The 27,182-nt window shown below is 40.0% G+C and overlaps 3 protein-coding genes across 33 annotated transcripts in view; 1 reads left to right on the top strand and 2 right to left on the bottom strand.

The window, feature by feature from the left end:
- The window catches only part of CLHC1 (clathrin heavy chain linker domain containing 1), a 62,128-nt gene extending 57,214 nt beyond the window's left edge, over positions 1-4,914 (bottom strand). For 4 of the 26 annotated variants that reach the window (XM_063649372.1, XM_054474037.2, XM_063649374.1 and 1 more), the window contains exon 1: positions 4,532-4,649. The gene's annotated coding sequence lies outside the window, so the exon portion shown is untranslated. Of the gene's footprint in view, positions 1-4,311; positions 4,490-4,531; positions 4,679-4,801 lie in introns of those variants that run through there. The other 22 variants (XM_054473946.2, XM_054473978.2, XM_054473987.2 and 19 more) reach the window with 16 other exon arrangements.
- On the top strand, positions 4,076-7,910 carry RPS27A (ribosomal protein S27a). 2 transcript variants are annotated; one of them, XM_063649379.1, is made up of 7 exons: positions 4,076-4,416; positions 4,813-5,018; positions 5,118-5,182; positions 5,673-5,727; positions 6,422-6,507; positions 7,130-7,261; positions 7,729-7,910. In XM_063649379.1, exons 3-7 carry the CDS (start codon positions 5,135-5,137, stop codon positions 7,876-7,878), a joined length of 471 nt encoding a protein of 156 aa, XP_063505449.1. In that variant the 5' UTR covers positions 4,076-4,416; positions 4,813-5,018; positions 5,118-5,134; the 3' UTR covers positions 7,879-7,910. The 2 variants fall into 2 exon arrangements, with proteins under 2 accessions (XP_063505449.1, XP_054330060.1); XM_054474085.2 differs by lacking the exon at positions 4,813-5,018 and having other exon boundaries at positions 4,083-4,416.
- A 1,036-nt stretch (positions 7,911-8,946) lies between these two features.
- MTIF2 (mitochondrial translational initiation factor 2) overlaps positions 8,947-27,182 on the bottom strand; it is a 32,741-nt gene continuing 14,505 nt past the window's right edge. For all 5 annotated transcript variants that reach the window (XM_054473945.2, XM_054473942.2, XM_054473944.2 and 2 more), the window contains 11 exons: positions 26,947-27,118; positions 26,320-26,480; positions 24,755-24,931; positions 21,700-21,839; positions 18,655-18,779; positions 16,350-16,554; positions 15,736-15,988; positions 15,255-15,395; positions 12,320-12,484; positions 9,614-9,754; positions 8,947-9,147 (listed from right to left, as the gene is read on the bottom strand). In XM_054473945.2, coding sequence (XP_054329920.1) covers positions 8,975-9,147; positions 9,614-9,754; positions 12,320-12,484; positions 15,255-15,395; positions 15,736-15,988; positions 16,350-16,554; positions 18,655-18,779; positions 21,700-21,839; positions 24,755-24,931; positions 26,320-26,480; positions 26,947-27,118 — 1,853 coding nt within the window. In that variant the 3' untranslated portion in view covers positions 8,947-8,974. The remainder of the gene's footprint in view (positions 9,148-9,613; positions 9,755-12,319; positions 12,485-15,254; positions 15,396-15,735; positions 15,989-16,349; positions 16,555-18,654; positions 18,780-21,699; positions 21,840-24,754; positions 24,932-26,319; positions 26,481-26,946; positions 27,119-27,182) is intronic.

The following is a 27,182-nucleotide window of genomic DNA, read 5'->3' as shown; positions in this document are numbered from 1 at the left end:
AGCCACTGCTACAAAGCAGAAAAGGCAGGGTGACAGAGGTGAGCACAATGGGCTACAGAAGGCCAGAGGGGCATCTCATCAGCCTATGGAAGGGGGCAAGGAAACATTAGGGAAAACATCTAGTAAGACAAAATCTAGGGCAATGCTTAAGTTGTGCTACATTTATTTACTCAATATTTGGGGGACACCTATTGTTTGTCTGCCATTATTCTAGACAATGGAGACACAGGATTGAACAAAACAAAGTCCCTAATCTTATAGAGGTTACATTCATGTAGAAACAGACAACACACAAGAAAAAAAATAGGCCAGGCACGGCGGCTCATGCCTGTAATCCCAGGACTTTGGAAAGCCGAGGCAGGTGGATCACTTGAGGTTAGGAGTTCGAGATCAGCCTGGCCAACATGGCAAAACCCAGTCTCTATTAAAGAATACAAAAATTAGCTGGGCACAGGGGCTCACACCTATAATCCCAGCTACTTAGGTGGCTGAGGTATGAGAATCATTTGAACCAGGGAGGCGGAGGTTGCAGTGGGCTAAGATCATACCACTGCAATCCAGCCTAGGTGACAGAGGGAGATTCTGTCTCAAAAAAAAAAAAAAGAAAGAAAGAAAAAAAATTATATATATATACAGAAATATAGTATGACAGATGGGGTTAAGTTGTATGAAGAAAAATAAAACAAGGTATAGGGGATAGAGAGTAAGGAAGGTGGGAGGATGCTATTTTCTATAAGGGCAGTAAGTCAGGAAAGACAAAAGACCTCACTGATAAGGTGACATTTCAGAAATCTGAAAATAGCAGGTCATGTAGATTCCTGGGAGATGAGTGGTTGAGGCAAAGAGAACAGCCAGTCCCAAGGCCTCGGGGTGGGACAACACATTTGAGGAACAGCAAGAGGGCCCATGGGGCTAGAAGAGAATGAGAAAGGGAGAGAAGAGATGAGATCAGAGAGGTAACTGCCAGATTATGTAGCATGTAGGGTCTTGAGGGCAGAACTACTATCAGTCTTGGGGGTACCTTTGTGTGGTTTAGAAAAAGAGGTCCCTTTCTCTGGGCAGACTTGGCAAGAGGAGCAACACTGGACTGTGGCCTCTACTTGTTCCAGCACTGGAGCAACAGCCTCACTTGTAAGAATTTAGGCTTTCCTCTGAGTGAGATTCGAAGCCTTTAGAGGCCTGTGTGCAGAAGAGTGGGACAGCTGACTTAACATGTTAAAGAACTGTTCTTCGAGAACATTTGGAAATGGAACTAGAAAAGGCAGAGATGGAACGATCTACCTATGTTACAGAAGTCAGAGAGTTGAAGGCACAGTTAAATGAAACACTCACAAAACTTAGAACTGAACAAAATGAAAGACAGAAGGTAGCTGGTGATTTGCATAAGGCTCAACAGTCACTGGAGCTTATCCAGTCAAAAATAGTAAAAGCTGCTGGAGACACTACTGTTATTGAAAATAGTGATGTTTCCCCAGAAATGGAGTCTTCTGAGAAGGAGACAATGTCTGTAAGTCTAAATCAGACTGTAACACAGTTACAGCAGTTGCTTCAGGCAGTAAACCAACAGCTCACAAAAGAGAAAGAGCACTACCAGGTGTTAGAGTGAAGTAATTGGGAAACTGTTCATTTGAGGATAAAAAAGGCATTGTATTATATTTTGCCAAATTAAAGCCTTATTTATGTTTTCACCCTTTCTACTTTGTCAGAAACACTGAACAGAGTTTTGTCTTTTCTAATCCTTGTTAGACTACTGATTTAAAGAAAGAAAAAAAGCCAATTCTGTAGACACCTTCAGAGTTTAGTTTTATAATAAAAACTGTTTGAATAATTAGACCTTTACATTCCTGAAGATAAACATGTAATCTTTTATCTTATTTTGCTCAATAAAATTGTTCAGAAGATCAAAGTGGTAAAGACAATGTAAAATTTAACATTTTAATACTGATGTTGTACACTGTTTTACTTAACATTTTGGGAAGTAACTGCCTCTGACTTCAACTCAAGAAAACACTTTTTTGTTGCTAATGTAATCGGTTTTTGTAATGGCGTCAGCAAATAAAAGGATGCTTATTATTCAAAAAAAAAAGAATTGTTCTTGGCCAAGCATGGTGGCTCATGCCTGTAATCCCAGCACTCTGGGAGGCCGAGGTGGGCAGATCACCTGAGGTCGGGAGTTTGAGACCAGCCTGACCAACATGGAAAAACCCTGTCTCTGCTAAAAATACAAAATTAGCTGGGCGTGGTGGCGCATGCCTGTAATCCCAGCTACTGGGGAGGCTGAGGCAGGAGAATCACCTGAACCCGGGAAGCAGAGGTTGCCGTGAGCCAAGATTGTGCCATTGCACTCCAGCCTGGGCAACAACAGTGAAACTCCATCTCAAAAAAAAAAATAATAGTAATAATTGTTCTTGTTGCTCTGTGGAAAACAGATTACAGGATGCAAGGGTCAAAGCTGGAAGTGCTGTTAGGAAGCTACTGCAATAATCAAGGCAAAAGATGATGGTGGCTTGAATCAGGGTGCTAACAATGGAGGTAGTGGGTAGTGTTCTGCATATATTTTGAAAATAAAGCCAAGATCTGCCAAGGTAGATAAGATGTGGGATATAAAAGAACAGTCAAGGATGACCATAAAGTTTTTGGCCTTAGTGACTGGAGAAATGGGAATTGCCATATATAAAGATGGGAAGAGCAATTTCATGAGATTAAGCGTTTGGGGCCTGTCCATTAGAGATGTTGAGTAGATAGCTGGATATGTGAATATGAAGTTGAGGTAAGTGGTCTGAGTGACAGATAAGTTTATGAGTCATTTCCATATGATGATACTTTAAAAGTTATTAAACAAAAATGAGATAACCAAGAAAATGCAGACAAAGCAGAGGTCCAATGACTGGGCCTTGGGGATACTCCATGGTTAGAGGTCTCGCAGATCAAGAGGAAACAGCAAATGAGCCTAGAAAAGAGACTCCAGGGTGGCAGAAAAACTGAGAGGTGAAGTCTTTGAAAGGGTTTCAAAGACAGATGGAATGAGCAACTGTGTCAAATACTGCCGACAGATCAAATAAGATGAAATGACCATTGAATTTAGCAACATGGAGGTCATTAGTGACCATTACAAGAGCTATCCGATCAGAATGGTGGGGACAAAAGCCTGAAAGGAGTGGGTTCAGACAACGGAAGGGAAAGATTAGAGACAATATGTACAAGCAACTCTAGGAAATTTAGTTGTAGAGACTAGTTGGCGGACTATGGGATGAAAAATGTTCCAGGAGGCAGGGCGTGGTGGCTCACGCCTGTAATCTCAGCACTTTGGGAGGCCAATGAGGATGGCTCACTTGAGGTCAGGAGCTAGAGAACAGCCTGGCCAACATGGTGAAACCCCATCTCTACTAAAAATACAAAAATTAGGCGGGTGTGGTGATGGGCGCCTGTAATCCCAGCTACTCGGGAAGCTGAGGCAGGAGAATTGCTTGAACCTGGGAGGCGGAGTTTGTAGTGAGCTGAGACCGCGCCACTGCACTCCAGCCTGGGCAACACAGCGAAATTCCGTCTCACGAAAAAAAAAAAAAAAAGTTCCAGGAAGAAGAAACGATTGGATTCTTCAGAAATGCCAAAACACGGGAGAGCATAAGTCAGGAAATTAAATTAGCTTAATTTACTAAAATGTAGAGTAATGGGTTTAGCAGATTAGGTTGTAAGGAAGGCAGAGGCTGAATGTCATTCCAAGAAATTTGAATTGTATCCTGAAGATGAGGTATTTTAAGTAAAATAATAACACACATTTACCTTTCAGAATGAATATTTTGGAGGCAATAGTGAAGGTGGGTTATAAAGGAGGAAAGACTGGAGAGAGATAAGGAGTTAGATACGGAACCCCTACAAGAGAAAATTAAGGTCTGAATTTGGGGATGGGGTCGCAGAGGGCAGAGGATGAAGAAATAAATACAGAAGACATTAGAAAGGACTCTGGTTTGTGGAGTGGAGAAAGGACAGGGGGAACTTGCTTCTAATTGGCCTCCTTGCCGGAAGAAGCACCCCATACATACTCCAAAAACTTCCTCTCAGATCAAAGACTCCCAATGCCCAAATTTGGAAATTCTACAACTAAATAACCATTCTGCAGGTTTCTTTTCCGTACGGCTTCACTTTAAAATTTGAAAATTCCTGAGATTTTTCAACATATTACAGCGTGTCACACTAACGAGTGACACACAAGACCCAGACTCTTCCCTAGGCTGGGAGAGACTCGGCGGTTGAAAGCAGGGAGGGGCTACAGGCGAGAAAGAGCTGAACCCCCGCTTCCGAAGATTTCACCTATTTTTCAGTTTGCCTGGAGCAGGCCACGCAGATTCCCTTCCCTTGGAAGCCCAGGGAGCGTCTGGTAGATTGCTGACTCTCTGCCCATCACCGTCCCTGCAAGTGAGTGAAGGACACCTTTCGTGCCCCGCACCCTTTGCCCCTCCCTTAACATTTGCTCCTAGTCACTTCCGGCCCGTTCCCACGCTCCGGAAACCACTATTCCGCTTCATCCTACCTCCAGTCCTCACCTGAGTCCTTTTCTCCAAACACCGACTTCAGTGCTTAGAGATAGTAACTAGGGAATCTGGGAGGTGGAACTGCATCTCGGGACAAGTAGTCCAAGGTAGAAGAAAGCAGTGGAGAACTACAATTCCCAGAATGCACTTCCATTTCCTACCTCTTCCCCAATGAGGCCCCCCCCGACCTCCTTTTAAAAATTCTCTTAGCCACGTTGATTGTATGGGAAAAGCGTTTTTAAAACATTTTTTACGTTGCTTAAACCTACCATTTCGAAAGCATTCCTAAGGCTAAAGTGAGAAATAAGCCCAGGCTAAGGAGAGGAGAAACGAGGTTCACGTTCTGGTCTGGCACCGGGTTGGATTGTCGCTGGGACGGCGGTCAGGCATTTGGTGTGGTCGCCTAAGGGGTGGGTCCTTCGGAGGGAGCTCCGGGAAACCCCGTGGGCCTGCGCGGCGTTCTTCCTTTTGGATCCGCCATCTGCGGTGAGTGTCTGCATTTCGGCTGCTCTCGGGCTAGCACCCTATGCTGCGTTCTCTTGTGATCCTTGACCTAACCCGTCTCTTCCTTTTCCTCAACTTCAGGTGGAGCCGCCACCAAAATGCAGATTTTCGTGAAAACCCTTACGGGGAAGACCATCACCCTCGAGGTACGGGCCAGGTGGTCATGAGGAAGCCAAGGTCCGAATAAGGTCCTGAGGTGGATTTTAGGACCGGCGCTGCTTTCCATGTCTTAGACCATGATACCGAATTTGGGTTCTAAAACTTAAGCTTTGAAATGAGTACCTTTTGCTGAGCAACGACCTAGAAGTGATTTTCGGTGGCCAAAGGCTGGGCCTGTCTCCTCTCGAGGGGTTCTAGCTAGCTAGTTAAAACGGAGGAGCTGCGGTGGGGAAGGAGACGCTCTGCCCGCCGGGCACGAGCACGTGTGGCCCTGCGGCCGCCGCCCGCTCTGAGCTGGGGAAATGAAGGTGCTTTCCGGTAGCCGACTTGGGACGTTGTCCACTGGGTGGGTAATTGGTCTCTCGAGTAGGTTTCACCCCTGTCGCTGGTTCGGTTCAGTGGTAATTGTCAAACTAAATGAGTTCTGCTGTAGTTCCTTAATGTGTAACCAACATACTTTCATTTTAACACTCATAGGTTGAACCCTCGGATACGATAGAAAATGTAAAGGCCAAGATCCAGGATAAGGAAGGCAAGTAGTATTTTGTAGTTAAGAAAACTTAACCTGTGGAGACTTCGGCCTACCTGTAGGTGCTAGACATACCTGCTCTTGGTGAGGGGGGAAGGGGTCAGATTGACAAAGTGAAATACTTGTGGAATAACACAATAAACATTGGTGATCGGGGAGCACAGTACCTAGATTGGAATCCTTGAGGTGTATTTCACTTGCGTGAATTTGGACACTTATTTATTTTGTGTGAGATGGAGTCTCTGTCGCCCAGGCTGGAGTGCATTCGCTCGTCCCGGCTCACTGCAGCCTCCGCCTCCCGGGTTCAAGTGATTTTTGTGCTTCAGCCTCCCTAGTAGTGGGGATTACAGGCGTGCACCACCATGCCCGGCTAATTTATTGTATTTTTAGTAGAGACTGGGTTTTACCATGTTGGCCAGGCTGGTTTTGAACTTTTCACATCAAGTGATCCTCCCACCTCGACCTCCCAAAGTATTGGTATTACAGGTGTGAGCCACTGCAGACAGCCAAGTATTGTCCCTAAGATTAAATGCGGTAAAATGTGATGTGTAAAGATTTAGAACCATGCCTAATATCTAGTAAGGGCTTATTGTCAGCCGTTAGTATCATGTATTTGATTAAGGGGTGTTACCTTATAAGTCTGGAGCACATCACAGGCTTGGTGTGCTGTGACTTAATTTTTGTTTTTTCTCATTAGGAATTCCTCCTGATCAGCAGAGACTGATCTTTGCTGGCAAGCAGCTAGAAGATGGACGTACTTTGTCTGACTACAATATTCAAAAGGTCTGTCTAGGGGAAGAGCAGCCTCTTTAAAATAAAAAGTTATTTTGGAAATTTTTTATTTTACTTTTTTTGAGACAGGCTCTGACTCTGTCACCTAGGGTGGAGTGAGTGGCGCAGTCACTGCAACCTCCACCTCTCAGACTCAGGTGGTCCTTCCACCTCAGCCTCCTGTAGTTGGAACTATAGGCACCCTCCACCATGCCCAGGCTGGTCTCAAACTCCTAGGCTCAAGTGATCTTCCCACCGTGGCCTCCCAGTGCTAGGATTACAGACGTGAGCCACTCCATGTGGTGTATTTTGAACATTTTGACACGCAAAAGGGGAGAATGGCATTCGATTAGCAGTAGATTTTTAGGTATCCTATACTGATACTTGAGAAGCACTGCTATAGTTTCTCCCATTATGAATTTTGCAAGTTGCATCCCATGGTGTAATGTAATGCATTCTTTAATCTCCCTATAAACTGTTAGTTAAGAATCAGATACTTTATTGGGGTTGGGGGCTGCAAGATTCTCTCATAAATGCTACTGTGTACTGCTGCTTTTAATTAGAAGACGCATAATGTTGGGTGTGCCTGTTCTTAGTGGAATCATGAAAGCTTGCTTCATTCTTCCATTAACAGGAGTCTACTCTTCATCTTGTGTTGAGACTTCGTGGTGGTGCTAAGAAAAGGAAGAAGAAGTCTTACACCACTCCCAAGAAGAATAAGCACAAGAGAAAGAAGGTTAAGCTGGCTGTCCTGAAATATTATAAGGTGAGCCAGTTAAAGTGATGGGCAGAATGTCAGCAAAGTCTTGGCTTATGTGGAAAACTTAATCTTTATAGTACTTGTCAATATTTTCTTGGCCTGAAGTATCCAATATTATCCCACTTTGGTTTAAATGAAGTATTCTGGAAATGAGAAATTCAGACTTTCTGGGGTTTTTCCTGTTTGGTATTTGAAATCAGTTATGTAATAGGGTTCTCAGTTTAAAGTCGGGTTTGGGTTCAGGTCTTTACCTTTGTCTACCACTTGCAAAGCTGGCCTTTAGTGTTCAAAAGTCCCAAGACTTCTGAATGTTTTCATTGTAGCAATAATAACTGGTGAGAATTTAGGGTGCTTTGGTTTGTAAGCACGAAAACTACCAGTATTACAGTTAAAAGCTTAAATATTTTGAGTCACTTAAATTAGACTTCAGAATATGTTGTAAAATTATCTTACAGCAGGTTTGTGCTTTTCAGGTGGATGAGAATGGCAAAATTAGTCGCCTTCGTCGAGAGTGCCCTTCTGATGAATGTGGTGCTGGGGTGTTTATGGCAAGCCACTTTGACAGACATTATTGTGGCAAATGTTGTCTGACTTACTGCTTCAACAAACCAGAAGACAAGTAACTGTATGAATTAATAAAAGACATGAACTAACATTTATTGTTGGGTTTTATTGCAGTAAAAAGAATAGTTTTTAAGCACCAAATTGATGGTCACACCATTTCCTTTAGTAGTGCTACTGCTATCACTGTGTTAATGTTGCTTCTGGGGATTGTGTGACCCAATGGTTTTGTATATCTGCCAGGTGCCAAGCACTTGTACAGGTCTTGATATTTTCCATTCTTAGACTACCTATACTTTGGCAGAAGTTATATTTAATGTAAGTTGTCTAAATATAAGCCAGTTTGTGTTTCTGTCCATTTCTTGACCTCAACACAATAGACATTTGGGGCCAGGTAATTCTTTGTTGTGGGGTGCCTGTAATTCCTACGCTTTGGGAGGAGCACGTGAGCGTCCAGGAGTTCAAGACCAGCCTGGGCACCATAGCAAGACCCCCATCTCTGTAAAAAAAAAAAAAAAAAAAAAAAACAAAAAAAAAAACGTAGGCTGACTCCTATGGTCCTGCCTACTCGTCCTGCCTACTGGGGAGTCTGAGACAAAAGGATCCCTAGAGCCCAGGAGTTGTCATTAATTATGCATTGCACTTCAGCCTGGACAAGACCCTGTTTCCAAAAAAAAAAAAAAAAATGCATCCTCAGTCTCTGGGTGGTTTCAGTGGAATGTTTGCTGTCTGTTCTACAACTGTTAGGAATTTAATGTTTGTTCGGGATGTATCCCTATAAAGGAATGATTACTTATTTGTACTGTTAACACTAAAAGACAGTATAGTTTCAAGCAGGACTGGGGTAGCCTATCTTCCTTCGGAGCTCAATTCAGGGAAAGCTGGTTCACTTGATAAGCCTCTTAACTAAAGTATACACTTGAAAGAAATCGGTGATGTGTAAATAACAATTCCTTTTTACCATATTGCCAGTCTTTCCATTCAAGGATTTCTAGCTGGAGGCATCCTTAAATAAGATTTCCTGTTTCTGAGCACTTTTGACAGTTTGTGCAAATGCATATGAACACATGGTAAAACAACTTACTTTTTGGCCAGTAGTAGTGCATTTCTACCTTCAAACAAACAACACGTTGAGTTATTTAAATTTTTAATGTAATTTTAAAATCCTGGATCCCAAGAAGTCTTGGCTTGAATTTGCTTTTCTTCATAACAAACAATTCTATCTCCCACTTGAAATTCCACATTTTCTTCATCTAAACTGAGACCACAATCCATTCCCGTTTTGACAATTGAAATGTCATCTTTATGGTGTTTCAATGAGGTTAATGAGCCTTAAAAAGATAATTTAAGGTTAGTATATTCAATAAATGATAAGTACCTACTAAATATTACATTATGTGGTGTTAACCAGGAAATTACACTGAAATTCTTAAAAATTTTATGGTCCTGTCAAGTTAAATGATGGGACTAAATACCAGGGGAACCCCCTCAAAAATGAAGTTTGCTGTGAATAAGAGTTGATTTGTAGCAAAATAACCTAAATCTCCTATTTCAAAGGTAAACACAAACTTTTTGCTGAGGATAGGATGGTACTCAGGACTTGAATGGGTAAAACCAACATACATCTCAGGCAAAGGGAACCCATCAACTATAGACAATTTAGGAGTTTCAATAGCAATAAGAAATGGCCTGAGCTGAGATTATGGGCATGAAAGATGAACAGATTTCAGATGGTTATATAGTCAACAGGTTTTGGTGACTGGATATGCTATTATAGGAGATTTTGATGTTGCTTACCCTTCCAAATTACATGTCCATTACGGGTTAGTTTAAATTTTTTTTGTTTTTCTAACTGTCCCTTTTGGACTCTGCAGCCAGCCACAGGAACTTTTTTCTTCCCTTCTGTTACAGAGAAGGTAGCTAGTATAGATGCCTCACCTTTAGGAAGAAGAGAACATTAATGTGTAGAAAGATTTTGAGAAATACATAATTTCTGACATTCTGTGGTGTAAGAATTAAAGGTATGACAAAAATCCAAATTCATGCCTAGAAAAAAGTCTGGGTTTCTTTAACTCCAGTTTTATTTTCCTGACCAATATTAAGAATAAAAATGCATGCAAATCTTTGGCTATTCTTTTCTTTTTCTTTTTTTTTTTTTTTTGAGACAGAGTCTCACTCTGTCATCCAGGCTGGAGTGCAGTGGCGTGATCTCGGCTCACTGCAACCTCCACCTCCGGGGTTTAAGCGATTCCCATGCCTCAGCCTCCCGAGTAGCTGGGATTACAGACGCCCACAACCACATCCAGTTGATTTTTATATTTTTAGTAGAGACGGGGTTTCACCATGTTGGCCAGGCTGGTCTCAAACTCCTGACCTCAAGTGATCCACCCGCCTCGGACTCTCAAAGTGCTGAAATTACAGGCGTGAGCCACTGCACCCAGACATCTTTGCCTATTCTTGTCTGCTCCATGAAAACCTTGTTTTAAGCTTTCCTTCAATATATTTTCTAGAGTAGATCTATCATTACTTTATTTCTCTGTTTTTTGGGTTTTTTTTTTAATTTTTACAGATGGGTCACCCAGGCTGGAGAGCAGTGGCATGATCATAGCTCACGGTACCCTCAAGCTCCTGGGCTCAAGCAGTTCTTCTAGATAGCTAAGACTACAGGTGCGTGCCACCATGCCCAACTAACTTTTTTATTTTTATCTTTTTTGTTGTGGAGGCTGGTCTTGAATTCTTTGCCTCAAGTGATGCTCCTACCTCAGCCTCCCAAAGTCCTGGGATGACACGCATGAGCCACTGCACCTGGCCTCATTATTTTTCATTTTGCCACAGGTAATTTATATCTACTTAGAAGTACTAATTCTACTAATTCTGAGTCTGGTTTTTTTTTTTTTTTTTTTGAGATGGAGTTTCGCTCTTGTTGCCCAGGCTGGAGTGCAATGGCGCGATCTTGGCTCACCAGCAAACTCCACCTCCCGGGTTTCAAGCGATTCTCGTGCCTCAGCCTCCCAAGTAGCTGGGATTACAGGAATGCGCCACCACGCCTGGCTAATTTTGTATTTTTAGTAAAGACGGGGTTTCACCATGTTGGTCAGACTGGTCTCTAACTCCCAACCTCAGGTGATTCGCCTGCCTCGACCTCCCAAAGTGCTGGGATTACAGGCATGAGCCACCATGCCCGGCCAAGTCTGTTTTTTTCCACTGACTAAAAATACAAATTCCAATAATGAAGTAACAGGCACTATAATGAACCAATTTTCTAGGGTGCTATTTTACTAGTGTTATTTGTTAGTGTTATCTGACTGGTGTCTTTGCTTAATCCTAGAAACCCTCATGACTCAGTTTTCCAAATTGCTCTTAGCACAAGAACATAAAAATCTCTGTACGATCATGTTGAGTAGGTCAGAAAAACCTAAAATAATAAATCTGTTATGTAGACCAAAAATGCAAAATCAAATCTCATCATGGGGAAACACTGGACAAATCCAAATCAAGGTACATTCTACAAAATAGCTGGCCAATATGCTTCAAAAATGTCAAGGTCAAAAACAAAAATTGAAGAACTGTTCCAGATTAAATGGAGCTCGAGAGATATGACAACATGGATATATTATAATCCATGATCCTGGACTGGGGAAAAAAAGTACATTGTTGGGACAATGGACAAAATGTGAATATGGACTATGTATTAGATAAGAGCATTGTATAAGTGTTAAATTTCCTGAGTTTGATTAGTTCTGTAGTTTTATAAGATAGTATCCTTTTGCTTAGCAGATGTACATATTTAGAGGCAAATGGGCACTATATCTCAAACATTTTCAAATGGTCCAGGGAAAAAACATCGTATGTGCATGGAGCAGGACAAAAATGAGGCAAATAGGACAAAATGTAAACAACTGGTGAATTAGGTAAAAGATACATAGGAGTTCCTGGTATTTCTCTTGCAATTTTTCTGGAATTTAAAACTATTATCACAATTAAAAGTTAACCAAAAAAAAAAAAATCTACGTGGGGAGGAAAAAAAAATAGATGAGGTGATTTAATCAATTTTAAATAAACTCAGTCTTTACTCTGGCTATGATATATGCTAGAAACAATATTTTTAAATATTTAATATTTAAATGTAAATTTTCTTCTTATGGTAGACTTCTCTGCCAGCCCCACAACAAAGTCAACAGCTCTTTCCATGACACTGTTAATAATCTTTATGCGTTCAATAGTAGTGTAATTTGTATTATAATTATTTGTTCATATTTAAACTGGAGGGCAAGTTCTTAATTCCTTATTTGCTTTTGTATCCTCAAGGCACAGGCACAATGTGTTACACAGGGCAGGTGTTTACATAAGAAGTTACAATGGATTCTTATGGTAGTCATTTTTTTCTAGAACACAGGATGTATCTTTCAACATTGAAAACGTTTCCTCTAAGCTTTGCTTTGAAGTGCTATTTATAGCACCTAATATACTAATTTTTAAAAGTAACATTCAGTGATCACTCACCTACTGGGTGCTCTTCCACAGCACAGGGTAATCTGCTGCTCAGTTCCTCTTGCAAATCTTCAACAAGACGGTAAATTATTTTGTGAAGTTTAATTTTTACTCCTTTTTTTGCAGCTGACTGTTGGATAACATTGCCTGCATTCACATTAAAGCCATATATAACACCTAGCAAACAGAAATACGATCAATGAAGTAGCACAACGATTATATTATAATCATTTATTTGTCTTTCAAGCAGAAACTTGAATCTAAATTGTTTTATTTTCTAAATTAAAATAGCAAATAAGAGGCCGGGTGCAGTGGCTCACGCCTGTAATCCCATCACTTTGGGAAGCTGAGGCAGGCGGATCACCTGAGGTCAGGAGTTCAAGAACAGCCTGGCCAACATGGTGAAACCTCGTCTCTACTAAAAATACAAAATTAGCCGGGCGTGGTGGTGGGCACCTGTAATTCCAGCTACTCAGAAGGCTGAGGCAGGAGAATCGCTTGAACCCGGGAGGCGGAGGTTGCAGTGAGCTGAGATCACGCCATTGCACTCCAGCCTGGGCAAATAGAGCAAAACTCCATCTCAAAAAAAAAAAATAGCAATTAGAGGAGGTTAGAAGGTCTATGACTTTTTTTCTCACCGAAACTAGTAAATTTTCCAATTGATGAAAGAATTTTATAAACTGTATTGTGGCTTGTTTAACAAAGAAAATTTCTTTATAATTTTAAACCCATTCATTTAAGGAACATTCAGTGCCTATAACGTGTAAAGCAGTATGCTAAACAAAATTTGGTTTTCATACCAGAGAAATAAAAACACAAAAAATGACCAGGGCTAAAATACTATTCCTTCATTTTAATAACAATTACATTATTAAATTATAATCTTATTGTCTACAATTTTTGTGGTTTGCACTTAGGTATTCAGATGGCCAAAAGATGCCCAAAAATAGTGACTTACAGGGGTGGAGGGAAAAATAGTTACTTAATTGGTAAAGATCAAGAGTTATTTTTAAGAAGCAAGTTTCATGGAGCTGGCCATTTTACCAAAAAACAAATAATGTATTTAACTGTAAATACTTTGGGAGAAAAAAAAGCAAAACACTCTTGTCTTAAACAAAATAAGTAAAAAAAATTAACCTAGATTGGGGCGGTGACTCACGCTTGTAATCCCAGCACTTTGGGAGGCCAAGGTGGGTGGATCACCTGAGGTTGGGAGTTCGAGACAAGCTTGACCAACATGGTGACACCCTGTCTCTACTAAAAATACAAAAATTAGCCAGGCATGGTGGCAGATGCCTATAATCCCAGCTACTCAGGAAACTAAGGCAGGAGAATCTCCTGAACCCAGGAGGTGGCGGGTGCGGTGGGCCAAGATTGTGCCACTGCACTTCAGCCTGGGCAACTGAGCAAGACTCTGTCTCAAAAAAAAAAAAAAAAAAAAAAACCAACCCAAAAAGAAAAAAAAGCAAAACACTCTTGTCTTAAACAAAATGAATGAAAAAAATTAACCCAAACAGTTTAATCAGGAGAAAAACACAATCACCTTGAAAGTCCTATCATTAAGAAGTCATTCAGGCCGGGTGCGGTGGCTCACACCTGTAATCCCAGGACTTTGGGAGGCCGAGGTAGGTGGATCACCTGAGGTCAAGAGTTTGAGACCAAACTGGCCAACATGATGAAACCTCATCTATGCTAAAAATATAAGAATTAGCCAGGTGTGGTCGTGGGTGCCTATAATCCCAGCTACTCGGCAAGCTGGGGCAGGAGAATCGCTTGAACCCAGGAGGGAGAGGTGGCAGTGAGCCAAGATTGCGCCATTGTACTCCAGCCTGGTTGACAAAAGCAAAACTCCATCTCAAGAAAAAGAAGTCATTCAATTGGCTAGGCACAATGGCTCATGCCTATAATTCCAGCACTTTGGGAGGCCAAGGCAGGTAGACCACCTAGGTCAGGAGTTCAAGACCAGCCTGGCCAACATGGTGAAACCCTGTCTATACTAAAAATACAAAATTAGCCGGGCATGGTGGTGCACGCCTATAATCCCAGCTACTCTGTGGGGGCTGTGGCAGGAGAATCCCTTGAACTAGGGAGGCAGAGGTTGCAGTGAGCCGAGACCGTGCCACTGCACTCCAGCCTGGGCAACAGAGTGAGGCTCTGTCTCCAAAAAAAAAAAAAAAAGTCATTTCAATATCTTTCAATACACTATCTATATTACAGCACAGTACTAAGCCAGTCAGTGCCTACCAAATACTTTTAATTAATCAGTTAGATGTTACCTCTATCCTTTTCAGTAGTAGAGGTGATATATAACTCTAATCAAGTTAGGTTTCAAAGAATCTCTTTCCTAAATGATTCCTAATCACTCAACAATGTTTTTGCTTTACTAGGTGTTTGACTTATTTAACAGTCATGAGTCCCCCTTTTTGTGTATCATAAATTCGACTAATAAAGACAGTTCCCTGCCTTCTAGGCTTATAAAGCTAAAAAGACCTTTTACTGTAAAAAGATACGACATATAAAGTTATCAATTACCAAAGATAGGTAGCCAAAAGTAAAAGATGAAGGAAAGAACTGAATAGGGTGATTACAGTGTTAGGAACATTCAGAAGTCTAATGAAAGATATGAGAATCAACCTTGGGATAGTAAAGAACCAGGAGGAGTAGGGAGAGGGGGCAGTAATGGTGCTTTAAAGAAAAAAAGATAAACGTGACCAGGTCTTGAAATAGTTCCCCAAAATTGCAGTACGACCACAACAAATGGAGCTATGGCCACAATACTGCACATCCTATTAAGTTTCAATTGCTAGCTGGGACTGGACTATAGCAGGAAGGGTGATGCTGATAGGAATAAATGTCAGGTGTGACAAGCCAAGCAACAAAAGACAGAAGCAGATGGTTCACTGTTATTTGCGGAACACAGATTAACAAAAAGAAATGGAATCCTTACCATCAAATGTTTCAGCAAGGTTAACATCATTTGCACTAATATCACCCACTCCAAAATGTACTAATTCTAGTTCACACTCGTGTGAAGCATCATAGGTATCTATAATGTTCAAAATGGCCTCAACAGAACCATCGACATCACCTAAATACAGAAAAAGTTTATAATTGTTGCTTTTAAGAGTTAGACATCAGCAGACATAAAAATGACAATAATCTATTTAAAGCCATGATAGGAATGTCATTTATCACTAAATCCACTTTTATTTAGGCTTAGCATTACACATATCTACTTGACTTAATACCATATAATGAGCCAAACGTACATTTACAACAAAATCAGCAAGAAATATGTTGACTATGAAAATCTCTCCTAAAATATTGAAATAATTTTCATGTAAATGTAAAGGCCCAAACTATGAGAATAATAAAAAAATATATATATTCAAAGAATGAACTGTAATGTAAAATCTTTAAAAAGATACCTTTAATAATCACAGAAAGTACATTTGAATCTCTTTCCATTTTCTCTTTTGGCTTTAAGGGTATTTGTTCTTTTCTTTCTAAAAACCGTAGAATTGATCTCTTCTTCCACAGTAGATTGCCATACTTCTCACGGGCTTTCTGATATGCTTCTTGGTGTTCCTTTCGCTTTTCTTCTATTATTTTCAGATCCTGTTGCCCTTTCTCCTGTTCTTGTTCGTATTTCCTCCAGTCAACAACTTCACGTGCCCTTGGCTTTATAGGGGAAAAATGCATTATTTAATGAAATAGACATCAATAACTGCTAGATTAAAGCCTTTGTGTTGTCCCGCATTAGGAAATTAGCTTAACTCATGTATGAAACTACTACTTTTATAAGTTTCAAGAAACATGTAAAATTTTAATTTGAGAGCCTGTATAATTGAAATGATTTAAAAATCTTATCCCCACCCCCCAAAATTCTATAGTCTAACGCTAAAATAGCACAACTTGCATCCTCACAGCCCCTTATAATCTAGATTTGTTAACATTAATAGACATATTTGGTATAACATTGTAAACTGGCATTTGAAATCATTATATTATATCTAATATATAGGAATTAAGCTTGATACACCTCAGATTCTACTTCAAGAATTTCTTCTCCTGCAGAAGGAAGGTCTCTCCAGCCTGTAATTCCCACTGGCATGCTGGGATAGGCCTCAGCAATTGTTTTTCCATTTTCATCAAACATTAAGCGTACTTTTGCCCAACATTTTCCAGCAACCAGAACAGAGCCTTTTCTTAAAGTTCCTCTTTGAATTATAGCTGTAGTAACGAGACTAAAATGAAAATAAAAGTATATTTTTAATGTCATAATGTACTTTAAGTAGAGCAAATATATCTTTATGAAGTTTAAGTTATATAAACATGTGTATACACAAGATTAATTCCACCACTTCTTAAGCAGTTTTTCATACTATAAAAACATTTCAAAGCTAGGTGCAGTGGCACATCTGCAATCCCAGCTATTCAGCAGGCTAAGGCAAGAGGATCACTTGAGCCCATGAGTTCAAAGTCAGCCTATCAAGACCATTTTAAACAAATTTATTTGCAATAGCCAAGAAGTAGAAGCAACCCAAATGTCCATCAAGAGACAAATGGACATTGCTTCCAAAGAAAATGTGGATTTTACATACAAAGGAATATTATACAGTCTTTAAAAAGAAGGAAATTGGCCAGGTGTGGTGGCTCACGGCTGTAATCCCAGCACTTTTGAAGGCCAAGGTGGGCGGATTGCTTGAGCTCATGAGTTTGAGACCAGCCGGGGCAACATAGCAGGACCCTATATCAATTTAAAAAAAAATAGGCTAGGCACAGTGGCTCACACCTGTAATCCTAGCACTTTGGGAGGCCGAGGCGGGTAGATCACCTGAGGTCAGGAGTTTGAGACCAGCCTGGCCAACATGGTGAAACCCCATCTATACTAAAAATACAAAAATTAGCTGAGTGTGGTGGCACGCGCCTATAGTCCCAGCTACTCGGGAGGCTGAGGCAGGAGAATCACTTGAACCTGGGAGGCAGAGGTTGCAGTGAGCTGAGATCACACCACTGCACTCCAGCCTGGGTGACAGAGTGAGACTCCATCTCAAAAAAAGAAAAATTAAAAAATAAATACATATTAAATTTTTTTAAAAAAGGAAATCTTTTCACTGGCTACAACATGAATAAAACTCTAGAACATTATACAAAATGAAATAAGCCAGTTACAAATGGATACATATTGTATGATTCCACTCATATGAAGTATCTAAAGTAGGCACAAAATAAAAACACAAAACAGTGCCAGGTGTAGTGGCTCACGCCTGTAATCCCAGCACTTTGGGAGGCCGAGGCAATTGGATCACCTGAGGTCAGGAGTTCGAGACTGGCCTGGTAAACATGGCGAAAACCCTGTCTCTACAAAAAATACAAAAATTAGCCAGGCGTGGTGGCGGGTGCCTGTAAATCCCAGCTACTTGGGAGACTGAGGCAGAAGAATTGCTTGAACCCAGGGAGTGGAGGTTGCAGAGAGCTAAGATCACGGCCACTTCACTCCAGCCTGGGCAACAAGAGCAAAAGTCCATCTCAAAAAGAAATAAATAAATAAAAGAAAAGCAGAAAACAGAAAGGTGGTTGCCAAGGGCTCAGGAGAGGGACAAGGGTAATTTTAAAAGGTGTATAGAGTTTCAGTTTCACAAGATAAAATAGTTCAACAGATCTGTTGCACAACAATGTGAATAAACAACAATACTGAACTGTATATTTAAATATGGTTAACATAATAAGTGGGATATTAGGTGTTTCTTACCACAATTTTAAAAAAAAATTTCTTATAAGGTTATGCTAAGAGAAGAAGCAGGGAGCAAAGTGTTCTGACAGAATCTTAACCCAGTTTCTATCCCAGTCTCCATCAGCTAAAGGATTACTCACAGTTGTTAGAGAGTGTAAAGCAATGAGAAAACCTCTCTTGCTGATACGGAGGAAAATTCAAGCACACCACTTCAAAGACCTCTCTGCGTATTATATTAATGGGTGAAGTATAAAGAATTTACAAACCCTAAAATGCAACTATTGGTATTTCATTCTAATTTATGTTATCTATAAGACTTTACCAATTCAGCTGAGTCAGTGAGGAAAAAAAAATAAAACAAATTGAACTACTTATGTCACCTAAATATGACTACTAGATGTATATGGATAGTTGCTATGGTCTACTGATAATAACTGCATTTTTGTGTTCTTGTGTTAGTACAAACAATAAAATACTTTTTAAAACAAATGCTTTGAAAATATTGTTCACGAACTAACAATAACATGCAACAAAAATAATATATTGTCATATAATCAAGTCACAAAAACCACGGAACAAATTAAAAAGGCAAGCATTTTAAGAGTCCTACCCTCTTCCTTTGTCTGTGAAAGACTCTATTACTGTTCCTTCCACTGGACCATTGGGATCTGCTTTCAATTCTAACATTTCTGCAAGAGCAACTGTTGCTTCTGCCAAAGCCGTCAGATTATCGCCCTTTAAGAATAACAAAGGTTGTTAATACACATTAATAAATATTATCTGTAAATGTAAATACCAGCGACAGAAAGTCACATAATCCTTGCAAGTTATATTATACTTTTCTCTTTAATCATTAAAAGCATGATTACTCAATTTAACAAAGAAAGGAAGGGAGGGAGGGGAAACAAAAATAAAAAAGAGAATGGGAAGAGTGGAAGAGAGGGAGGGATCAGCAAGAAAACCTGAGCCATGGACAGACCTTGCAAGGAACAAGTGGCTATTTTTTTTAAAGGATGGCCACTGGTGGGCTTGTTACTATCCCTTTCATAAACACATGCAATGCTTCATTCATTTTCTTTCTCCTCCGTCTGTCCCTACAATTGTGTTTCCTTCCTCTTGCTTTCTTTTTTTGTTTAAGTTCTATCCAACTGAACAAGATTTCACATCTATTATTTCATTTGATCAACTCAAGAATCCTACAAAGTACATCAAGCATGACTTACCCTTATTAAATAAATGAAGAGAAAAAGCACTAACTAGAGATCTAGGCTCTAAGCTGTGCTTTATAACCACCCAGCTATGCAGCCTTTAAAAAAAATCACCTCACCTCCCTGGATCTCCTTACCTCAACCATAAAATGAAGAAGCCGGAGTGGGTGATTCTTTTACCTTTCATGGTCTATGTTTACTATGCTCTCTAGGGCTCCAAGATCACACAGCTGATTAACTGGTGATGGAAATGGAACTGAAAGGCAAGGCATTTTTCCACTCCTCGTATCAGCTAAGAGATTGCTCACAGTTGTTACCAAGTATAAAACAACAGACAAGGGCTGGGCACGGTGGCTCATGCCTGTAATCCCAGCACTTTGGGAAGCTGAGACGGGCGGATCACTTGAGTTTAGGAGTTCAAGACCAGCCAACATGGTGAAACCGCATCTCTACTAAAAATACAAAAAATTAGGTGTGGTGGCACGTGCCTGTAATCCCAGCTACTCAGGAGGCTGAGGCAGGAAAATCGCTTGAACCCAGAGGCAGAGGTTGCAGTGAGCCAAGATCATGCCACTGCACTCCAGCCTGACACACAGAGCAAGACTTCATTTCAAAAAATAAAAAATAAAACAATAGACAACTGTAAAACAAAACAAAACAAAAAAATTGACTAAATACTTTGCTTACCCCCCCACTTATTCCTAGTATTTATTCCAATTTACAAAATGCTTCTCCAAAAAGCAGAACTAGAGTTGTTTCCTTGCATGAAGTAATCCTTTATATATCTTGGAAAAGAAGGCCTCATCTTACCTCCCTGCCACTCTCTTCCAATCCCCTCCCTTCCCTTGGAATCATCTCTGACACACCTCCAAATCTGCCTAAGCAGCTTTACATCTACCTACTCATCTGATGGTATCTGGCCAGAAAAGGTGGTCAACTCTTCAAATATTTTAATTTTTTTTTTTAGACAAGGTCTCACTTTGTTATCAAGGCTGGAGTGCAGTGGCATCATCTCAGCTCACTGCAACCTCCGCCTCCCTGGCTCAAGTGGTCCTCCAGCCTTAGCCTCCCCAATAGCTAGGACGACAGGCACATGCCACCAAGCCAGGCTAATTTTTGTGTTTTTATAGAGACAAGGTCTTGTCATGTTGCCCAGGCTGGTCTTGAACTCCTGCCTCAATGGATCTGACCACCTCGGCCTCCCAAAGTGCTAGGATTACAGGCATAAGTCACTGCGCCTGGCCAAATATTTTAATCTTATTGTAGTAAGCCTAACATTTGGCTTTCGGAGTGTAATAACAATTGAGGGATAGTGTAGAAGATAACAAAGTAAGGTAGCATTTTATAAATTTCAGAGAAAAAGATGCACAGTTTTACTATTAATGGAGGCATAATTTCTAAGTATCTTGGAGGTACATTTAGGAAAAGTAAAGATGAAATGAGATTTAATTGGAGGAAGGTGGTAGAGTAACCCACCATCCCTTCAGTGAATGATCAGGAGAAAAAAAAGGCTATATTATAAATAAACTTTGTAATATAATAAGGATGGACAAAAAAGGAAATTGTTACTTAGCAGCAACCTCTATAGGGTAAGAGAACTGGAAAACACTGATATGAGGCAAGCACTGAGTTTCCTTGGTGTTTATATTCAAGAAAGAACAGATGGTAATCTTAAAGAAAATGGAATTCATTATAAATAACATTTTAAAACATGTAGCAATGTAATCCACAAAAACATTCAGTCAATCAATAACAAAATCAACCTTAATATTTAATCTTGGTATTCGTGAACTTTTTGTTTAAATCTCTTAAATGCTGTAAGGCCTGTTTTCCACTTGTAAGAGGCATGAAATATAAGCACTTTTTTGTTAACAACTGGATTTCATTTCTGCTTAAGACAGTCTTTGGTCAGGCATGGTGGCTCACACTTGTAATCTCGGTGCTTTGGGTGGCCAAGGTGGGACAATGGCTTGAGGCCAGGTGTTCAAGACCAGCCTAAGCAACACAGTGAGACCCTATGTCTAAAAAAAAATTTAAAAATTAGCTAGGCATGGGGTGGCACCTGCCTGTAGCCCCAACTACTCAAGAGGCTGAGGTGGGAGGACAACTTGAGCTTTGGAGGTCAAAGCTGCAGTGAGCTGTGATCGCACCACGTCTTTATCCTACTATTTCCCTTATTCACCATTTATTCTCATCCTAAGTATCTCATAATAAAAAATATATTCCATTTAGACTTGACTCCACACTGATTAGCTGGTGACTGACCTCTCTGAGCCTAACTCCTAATATGCCAAACCAAGATAATACCATCTTTGCCTGCCACCAAGAAAACTTTTTAAAAACAACACAAAGTATGTACATCAAAATGTCCTTGAGATGTAATATACTGTGTGCATTATGTACAGCATTCCCATCCAGGCATATTTATATGAGGTCCCCGCATTTACCGTAAGTGCGGAGACAGGCACTGCTTGAACATCACCTCCATAATCTTCACATACCACATCATAAGCCAGCAGCTCTTTTTTCACTTTCTCAGGATCAGCCTCAGCTTTGTCACATTTATTTATGGCAAGAACAATAGGAACTGAAAGAAATGGAGTTAAAAAGAGTGAAAATGATGACACCTTCAATTCCAGGTATTCACAGTGAAAGACACCAACTTTCTGTTCTGGTTTTCTCTTTACTCAGTGGATGTTTTTATCTAACAAAAGGCCAAAATGACCCACTTTAGAGTCACATCACCCTACTCTGCGCTCTACATATAGAGAAATCCAGACTCAAGATGTTAAAAGTATAATTATAAGCAGATTCTGAGTGAATAACAGACACCTGAGATTATCAAAAAAAACAATACAGTCGGGCTGGGTGCGGTGGCTCATGCCTATAATCCTAGCACTTTGGGAAGCTGAGGCGGGTGGATCACCTGAGGTCAGGAGTTTGAGATCAGCCTGGCCAACATGGAGAAATCCCATCTCTACTTTAAAAATTAGCCAGGCGTGGTGGCATGCGCCTGTAATCCCAGCTACTCGGGAGCCTGAGGCAGGAGAATTGCTTGAACCAGGAAGGCAGAGCTTGCAGTGAGCTGAAATCATGTCACTGCACTCCAGCATGGGCAACAGAGCGAGACTCCATCTCAAAAAAAACACAACAAACAATACAATCATCCCTGGGTATACTGGTGAATTGGTTCCAGGATCCCCACCACTGCCTATACCAAAATCCCGGCATACTCAAGTCTTGCAGCCAGCCCTGCAGAACCGTGTGTACAAAAAGCCATGTAAGGAGTTTCAAATTCTGTGAATGCTGTTTTATTTGTGTTTGGTTGAAAAAAAGTGTGTGTTAAGTGGACCCACACAGTTCAAACCCATGATGTTCAAAGGTCAACTGTATTTTGGGTAGAAAAAGGCCTATCCTTAAACCTAAAAGCAAGATCAGTAAGTACACTGGAGATAATCTCCAAAAAAAAAAAAATCATGAGAAGATTCCAATTCAATACTACTAGATCATTTGCCTCTTCTTTCCAGGGTTTATTAACTCATTGTTAAAAACCCAACATCTCATCTTAGGTTAAAACTAAGTACCAATATCACAAATTTTCTTTTAGGACTTATACTATTTATTCATACACCTAGGTCAGTGACCTAGTAGGCTCTCAATAAATGTTTACTTAATGAAAGGACCAAATAATCTTTTAATCTACTTACTATCACTAGACATATCCTCTCTTTAGAGAAATCACACAAAATTCTATGAGGTAATTCTGTGGTTGCATTTCATCATCTCTGTAATTTTCTCAGGTATCAAACAGAAATTTTAAAAGATCCAAAAAAGTTTTGCAATCCACAACGTACTATTACAAAAAAGTAACAGTATTCTGGCCGGGCACGGTGGCTCATGCCTGTAATCCCAGGACTTTGGGAGGTAGGTGGATCACCTGAGGTCAGGAGTTTGAGACCAACCTAGCCAACATGGTAAAACCCCATCTCTACCAAAAATACAAAAATTAGCCAGGCGTGGTGGCAGTCACCTGTAATCCCAGCTACTCAGGAGGCTGAGGCAGGAGAATTGCTTGAACCTGGGAGAAGGAGATTGAAGTGAGCCAAGATTGCACCACTGCACTCCAGCCTGGGCAATAAGAGCAAAACTCTGTCTCAAAAAACAAAAAGAAAAGGAAAAGAAAAAGTACATTCTATGTTGATGAGCTGGAACTTAACAGGTACCAAGAGAAGAGATGTACAAAGCATGATCTAATGAATTTATCCTATCTCAACCAATTGCTTGGTAATGGGATCCCTGGCAAATTTATCCCTCTCTTCTTGCATGTATTCCCTAGAATCATTAAGAACATAGTACATCACACAAAGGCAGTTTTGAGGAATTAAAAAGGAAAGAGAATAACAATGGAAGCTAGCAGATCCAAATTCCAAATGCAGACATACTGAAAATTAGTGTATAATTGTATATAATTAAGGAGAGTTCTGGCTGCTGTCTGAGTCTTAGTTTTCATGCTGTAAAATGAAAGAACTGGACTAGTTCAATAACTCCCAACCTTTTAAAAATCTTGCCAGTAAATCCGGGGGGGGGGGGGGGGGGTAGGGGTACAGTCATTTCAGAATAAAAATGAATATACTGAATGTGTAACTTTTTTTTTTTTTTTGAGAGGGAGTTTCGCTTTTGTTGCCCAGGCTGGAGTGCAATGGCACAATCTTGGCTCACCACTACCTCCACCTCCCGGGTTCAAGTGATTCTCCTGCCTCAGCCTCCCAAGTAGCTAGGATTACAGGTATGTGCCACCACGCCTGGCTAACTTTGTATTTTTAGTAGAGACAGGGTTTCTCCATGTTGGTCAGGCTGGTCTCGAACTCCCAACGACCTCAGGTGATCCACCAGCCTTGGCCTCCCAAAGTGCTGGGATTCCAGGCGTGAGCCCCCACTCCCAGCCTAGAATGTATAATTACATGTGTGGGTATTTATTATTATAACTTTTAAATGAAGAAACAAGGGAGAAGATGGTTAAGTGATTTTCCAAAAGTTTGAATTTTATACATTTGATCAGATAAGAACTTATTTAAAGCAGAAGGGAAAGTTTCTCTTTAGAGAAGAATTCCACATAATAAATTAACAGGAAATAACAGAATATAACCACTATGCAACTCCTAATGAATTTAGGTGATGGGTAGATCGAATTTCATTATTCTTTTCTTACTTTTGTATCTGTTTAAAATTTCCATGATAAAAAGTTAAAAAAAAAAAGGGGGGGGCATAGTAGAGGAAAGATTGTACCTGTGGTCTGTACTTATGGTCACAAGTCCCAAGTAGAATCCTGCTATACTCTTCCTATTAGTTATAAGTCTGTGGGAAAACAATTTATCTTTGAGGCTTATCTGTAATACAGGTATAATAACTCTGGGATTGTTGTGAAGACTAAATGAGCTACATGTAAATGGCCCCAGAACTTTGACTTTATGTAGTAGATCCACTAAGTCAGCCACACAGTACCGTGTGCATCTTTGGCATGCTGAATAGATTCTACAGTTTGTTTCATCACTCCATCATCTGCAGCTACAACCAATATGACAATGTCAGTGACCTGAGCACCTCTGGCTCTCATTGCTGAGAAAGCAGCATGTCCTGGAGTATCAAGAAAAGTTATCTTTTCCCCAGAAGGCAGAGAGACTGTGGAAACAGAAATTCAAGAACATCAAGGATTCAAACATGCACTTCCTTAATACCAAAGAATATACGTGACATTATCAGAAACCATCAATAATTCTTTAAAATAATTTTATTACTTCCATTAATCTTAATCAGAACACAGATCATCATTTCACAATGAAAAGTGATAAAATGCCAGTGAGATTCTTATGGGTTTTTTTCCATGTAAAAATTTCAAACTAATGTCTCCATATTTCTAGAACATAACTACTTTCATAAATGTATCAACTGATATATCTATTTTAGAGACAGAACAGACCAATTGTTGTATAGGCAGCCACCCTCACATTAGCAAATCAGAGTTGCACAACTCCCTGAGCCACAGAGAGGCAATTTAGTAGGCAGTAGCTCAGGATTTGAGTCCACTGACCTTGGGTTTAAATCATGGCCATGCTACTTACTGGCTATATACTGTGGGAAAGTTGCTTAACTCGAAGAAGTATCAGGCTTCTTATTTGTAAGAGCAACTATTAATACCTACCTTATGATGTTGTTGTCAAGATAAAAAAGACAAAACATATAAGGTGCTCAGCACAGTACTGGAAACATGCTAGGTGCTCGTAAATGGGACTATTATTTAATTATTACCAGCAATATTATCACAACCTAGCAAAGAAGGTTATATAAACATAATTAATTAATAAAAAATTATAGGCTCATTAAATCAAACAAAGAATGAGCTAGAATTAAAAGTTAACACAATTTTCAGCCAGGTGCGGTGGCTCACACCTGTAATCCTAGCACTTTGGGAGGTCAAGATGGGCAGATCACTTGAGGTCAGGGGTTTGACACCAGCCTGGCCAACATGGCAAAACCCCGTCTCTACTAAAAATACAAAAAAATTAGGCCGGGCACGATGGCTCACACCTGTAATCCCAACACTTTGGGAGGCTGAGGCGGGCGGATCACAAGGTCAGGAGTTTGAGACCAGCCTGGCCAACACGGGGAAACCCTGTCTCAACTAAAAATACAAAAATTAGCCAGGCACGGTGGTGCACACCTGTAGTCCCAGCTACTTGGGAGGCTGAGGCAGGAGAACTGCTTGAACTGGGGAGGCGGAGGTTGCAGTGAGCCAAGATTGCATCACTGCACTCCAGCCTGGGTGACAGAGTGAGACTCTGTCTCAAAAAAAAAAAAAAAAAAAGTTAACAGTTAACACAATTTTCTTCTTATAGAAAGTACAAAAAACAGCTTTACTAACCACTTGCCCTACATTTCATCAAACCAATGACTGTAAGCTTTAGCCTTCTCTTTTACTTTGAATTTGTATATTTCATACTATGACATTTAGTTTAAGAAAATAATAAGTGGGGTTCCCAAGCACATTGTAAGGTAATTTGTGTTCATACCAAGAAAGGCACCAATGTGCTGAGTGATTCCTCCAGTTTCCATTGCTGCCACTTGAGTTTTTCGAAATTTGTCAAGTAATGTCGTTTTTCCGTGATCAACATGGCCCATTATAGTAACAACTGGGGACCTTGGGGTTAATAAAGCTGGATCTGCCTGGGGCCTACAATTAACAGCAAAAGAGTTTCATTTCTTAAATATCAGAAATACTTTATAGCCTGTGAATTGGTTCACATTTATCCCTGTGAACTACCATTAACAATAAAACCCAATATTCAGTGTGGATTAGACCTATTTCCCCCTCCTATACATATAATGACTTATGACAGACGATTTAATAACTGCCTACCTACCTGTAGTTTGCATTTTCATAACAATGAGCAGAACTGAATCAAATTTGAAAATTCAGACCAATGTATACATTCCGCAAATTTTAAAAAATCCTTAAAGTTTTATAATAACTTGAATGTATAATACACTTTCTAATGCTTTAAGTACTTTGAAGAAAAGTTTATACACACATATCTTTATTACAAAAGAAATTTTAAAGCACATCTTTCCATTAAAAAGTGTAAATATAACTATGTAGTCTTCCCCAAACCCTGCCAGTATATACAGTTAAGTTTTACCTTCTTACAGCATCTTTATTTTTTCTGACTTTGTCCTGTTTTAATTTACTCCACTTTAACTTCATCCCTGCCTTCGTTATCACTTCTTTGATCCAGACTTCATCTAAATGTGAGTCTGCTTCCAGTGAATCTATGTCAATATCAGTGTTCAATAAAGCTTCATATACATAATCTGGTTGGAATAAAATAAAACCTTTTAGGATCATTAATTAAATGCTCAAGAAAGTAATCCCTAT

This window comes from Pongo pygmaeus, chromosome 12 (assembly GCF_028885625.2).
Source record: "Pongo pygmaeus isolate AG05252 chromosome 12, NHGRI_mPonPyg2-v2.0_pri, whole genome shotgun sequence".
In the NCBI taxonomy this organism is placed as follows: domain Eukaryota; kingdom Metazoa; phylum Chordata; class Mammalia; order Primates; family Hominidae; genus Pongo; species Pongo pygmaeus.
This window is presented reverse-complemented; position numbering and strand designations above follow the sequence as displayed.

Excerpts from the sequence above, each read along its gene's own strand:
- RPS27A (XM_063649379.1), top strand. The coding sequence starts at position 5,135 with ATGCAGATTTTCGTGAAAACCCTTACGGGGAAGACCATCACCCTCGAG. Across the intron at positions 6,508-7,129 it reads CTGACTACAATATTCAAAAG|GAGTCTACTCTTCATCTTGT; the intron begins GTCTGTCTAGGG and ends TTCCATTAACAG. Across the intron at positions 7,262-7,728 it reads CTGTCCTGAAATATTATAAG|GTGGATGAGAATGGCAAAAT; the intron begins GTGAGCCAGTTA and ends TGTGCTTTTCAG.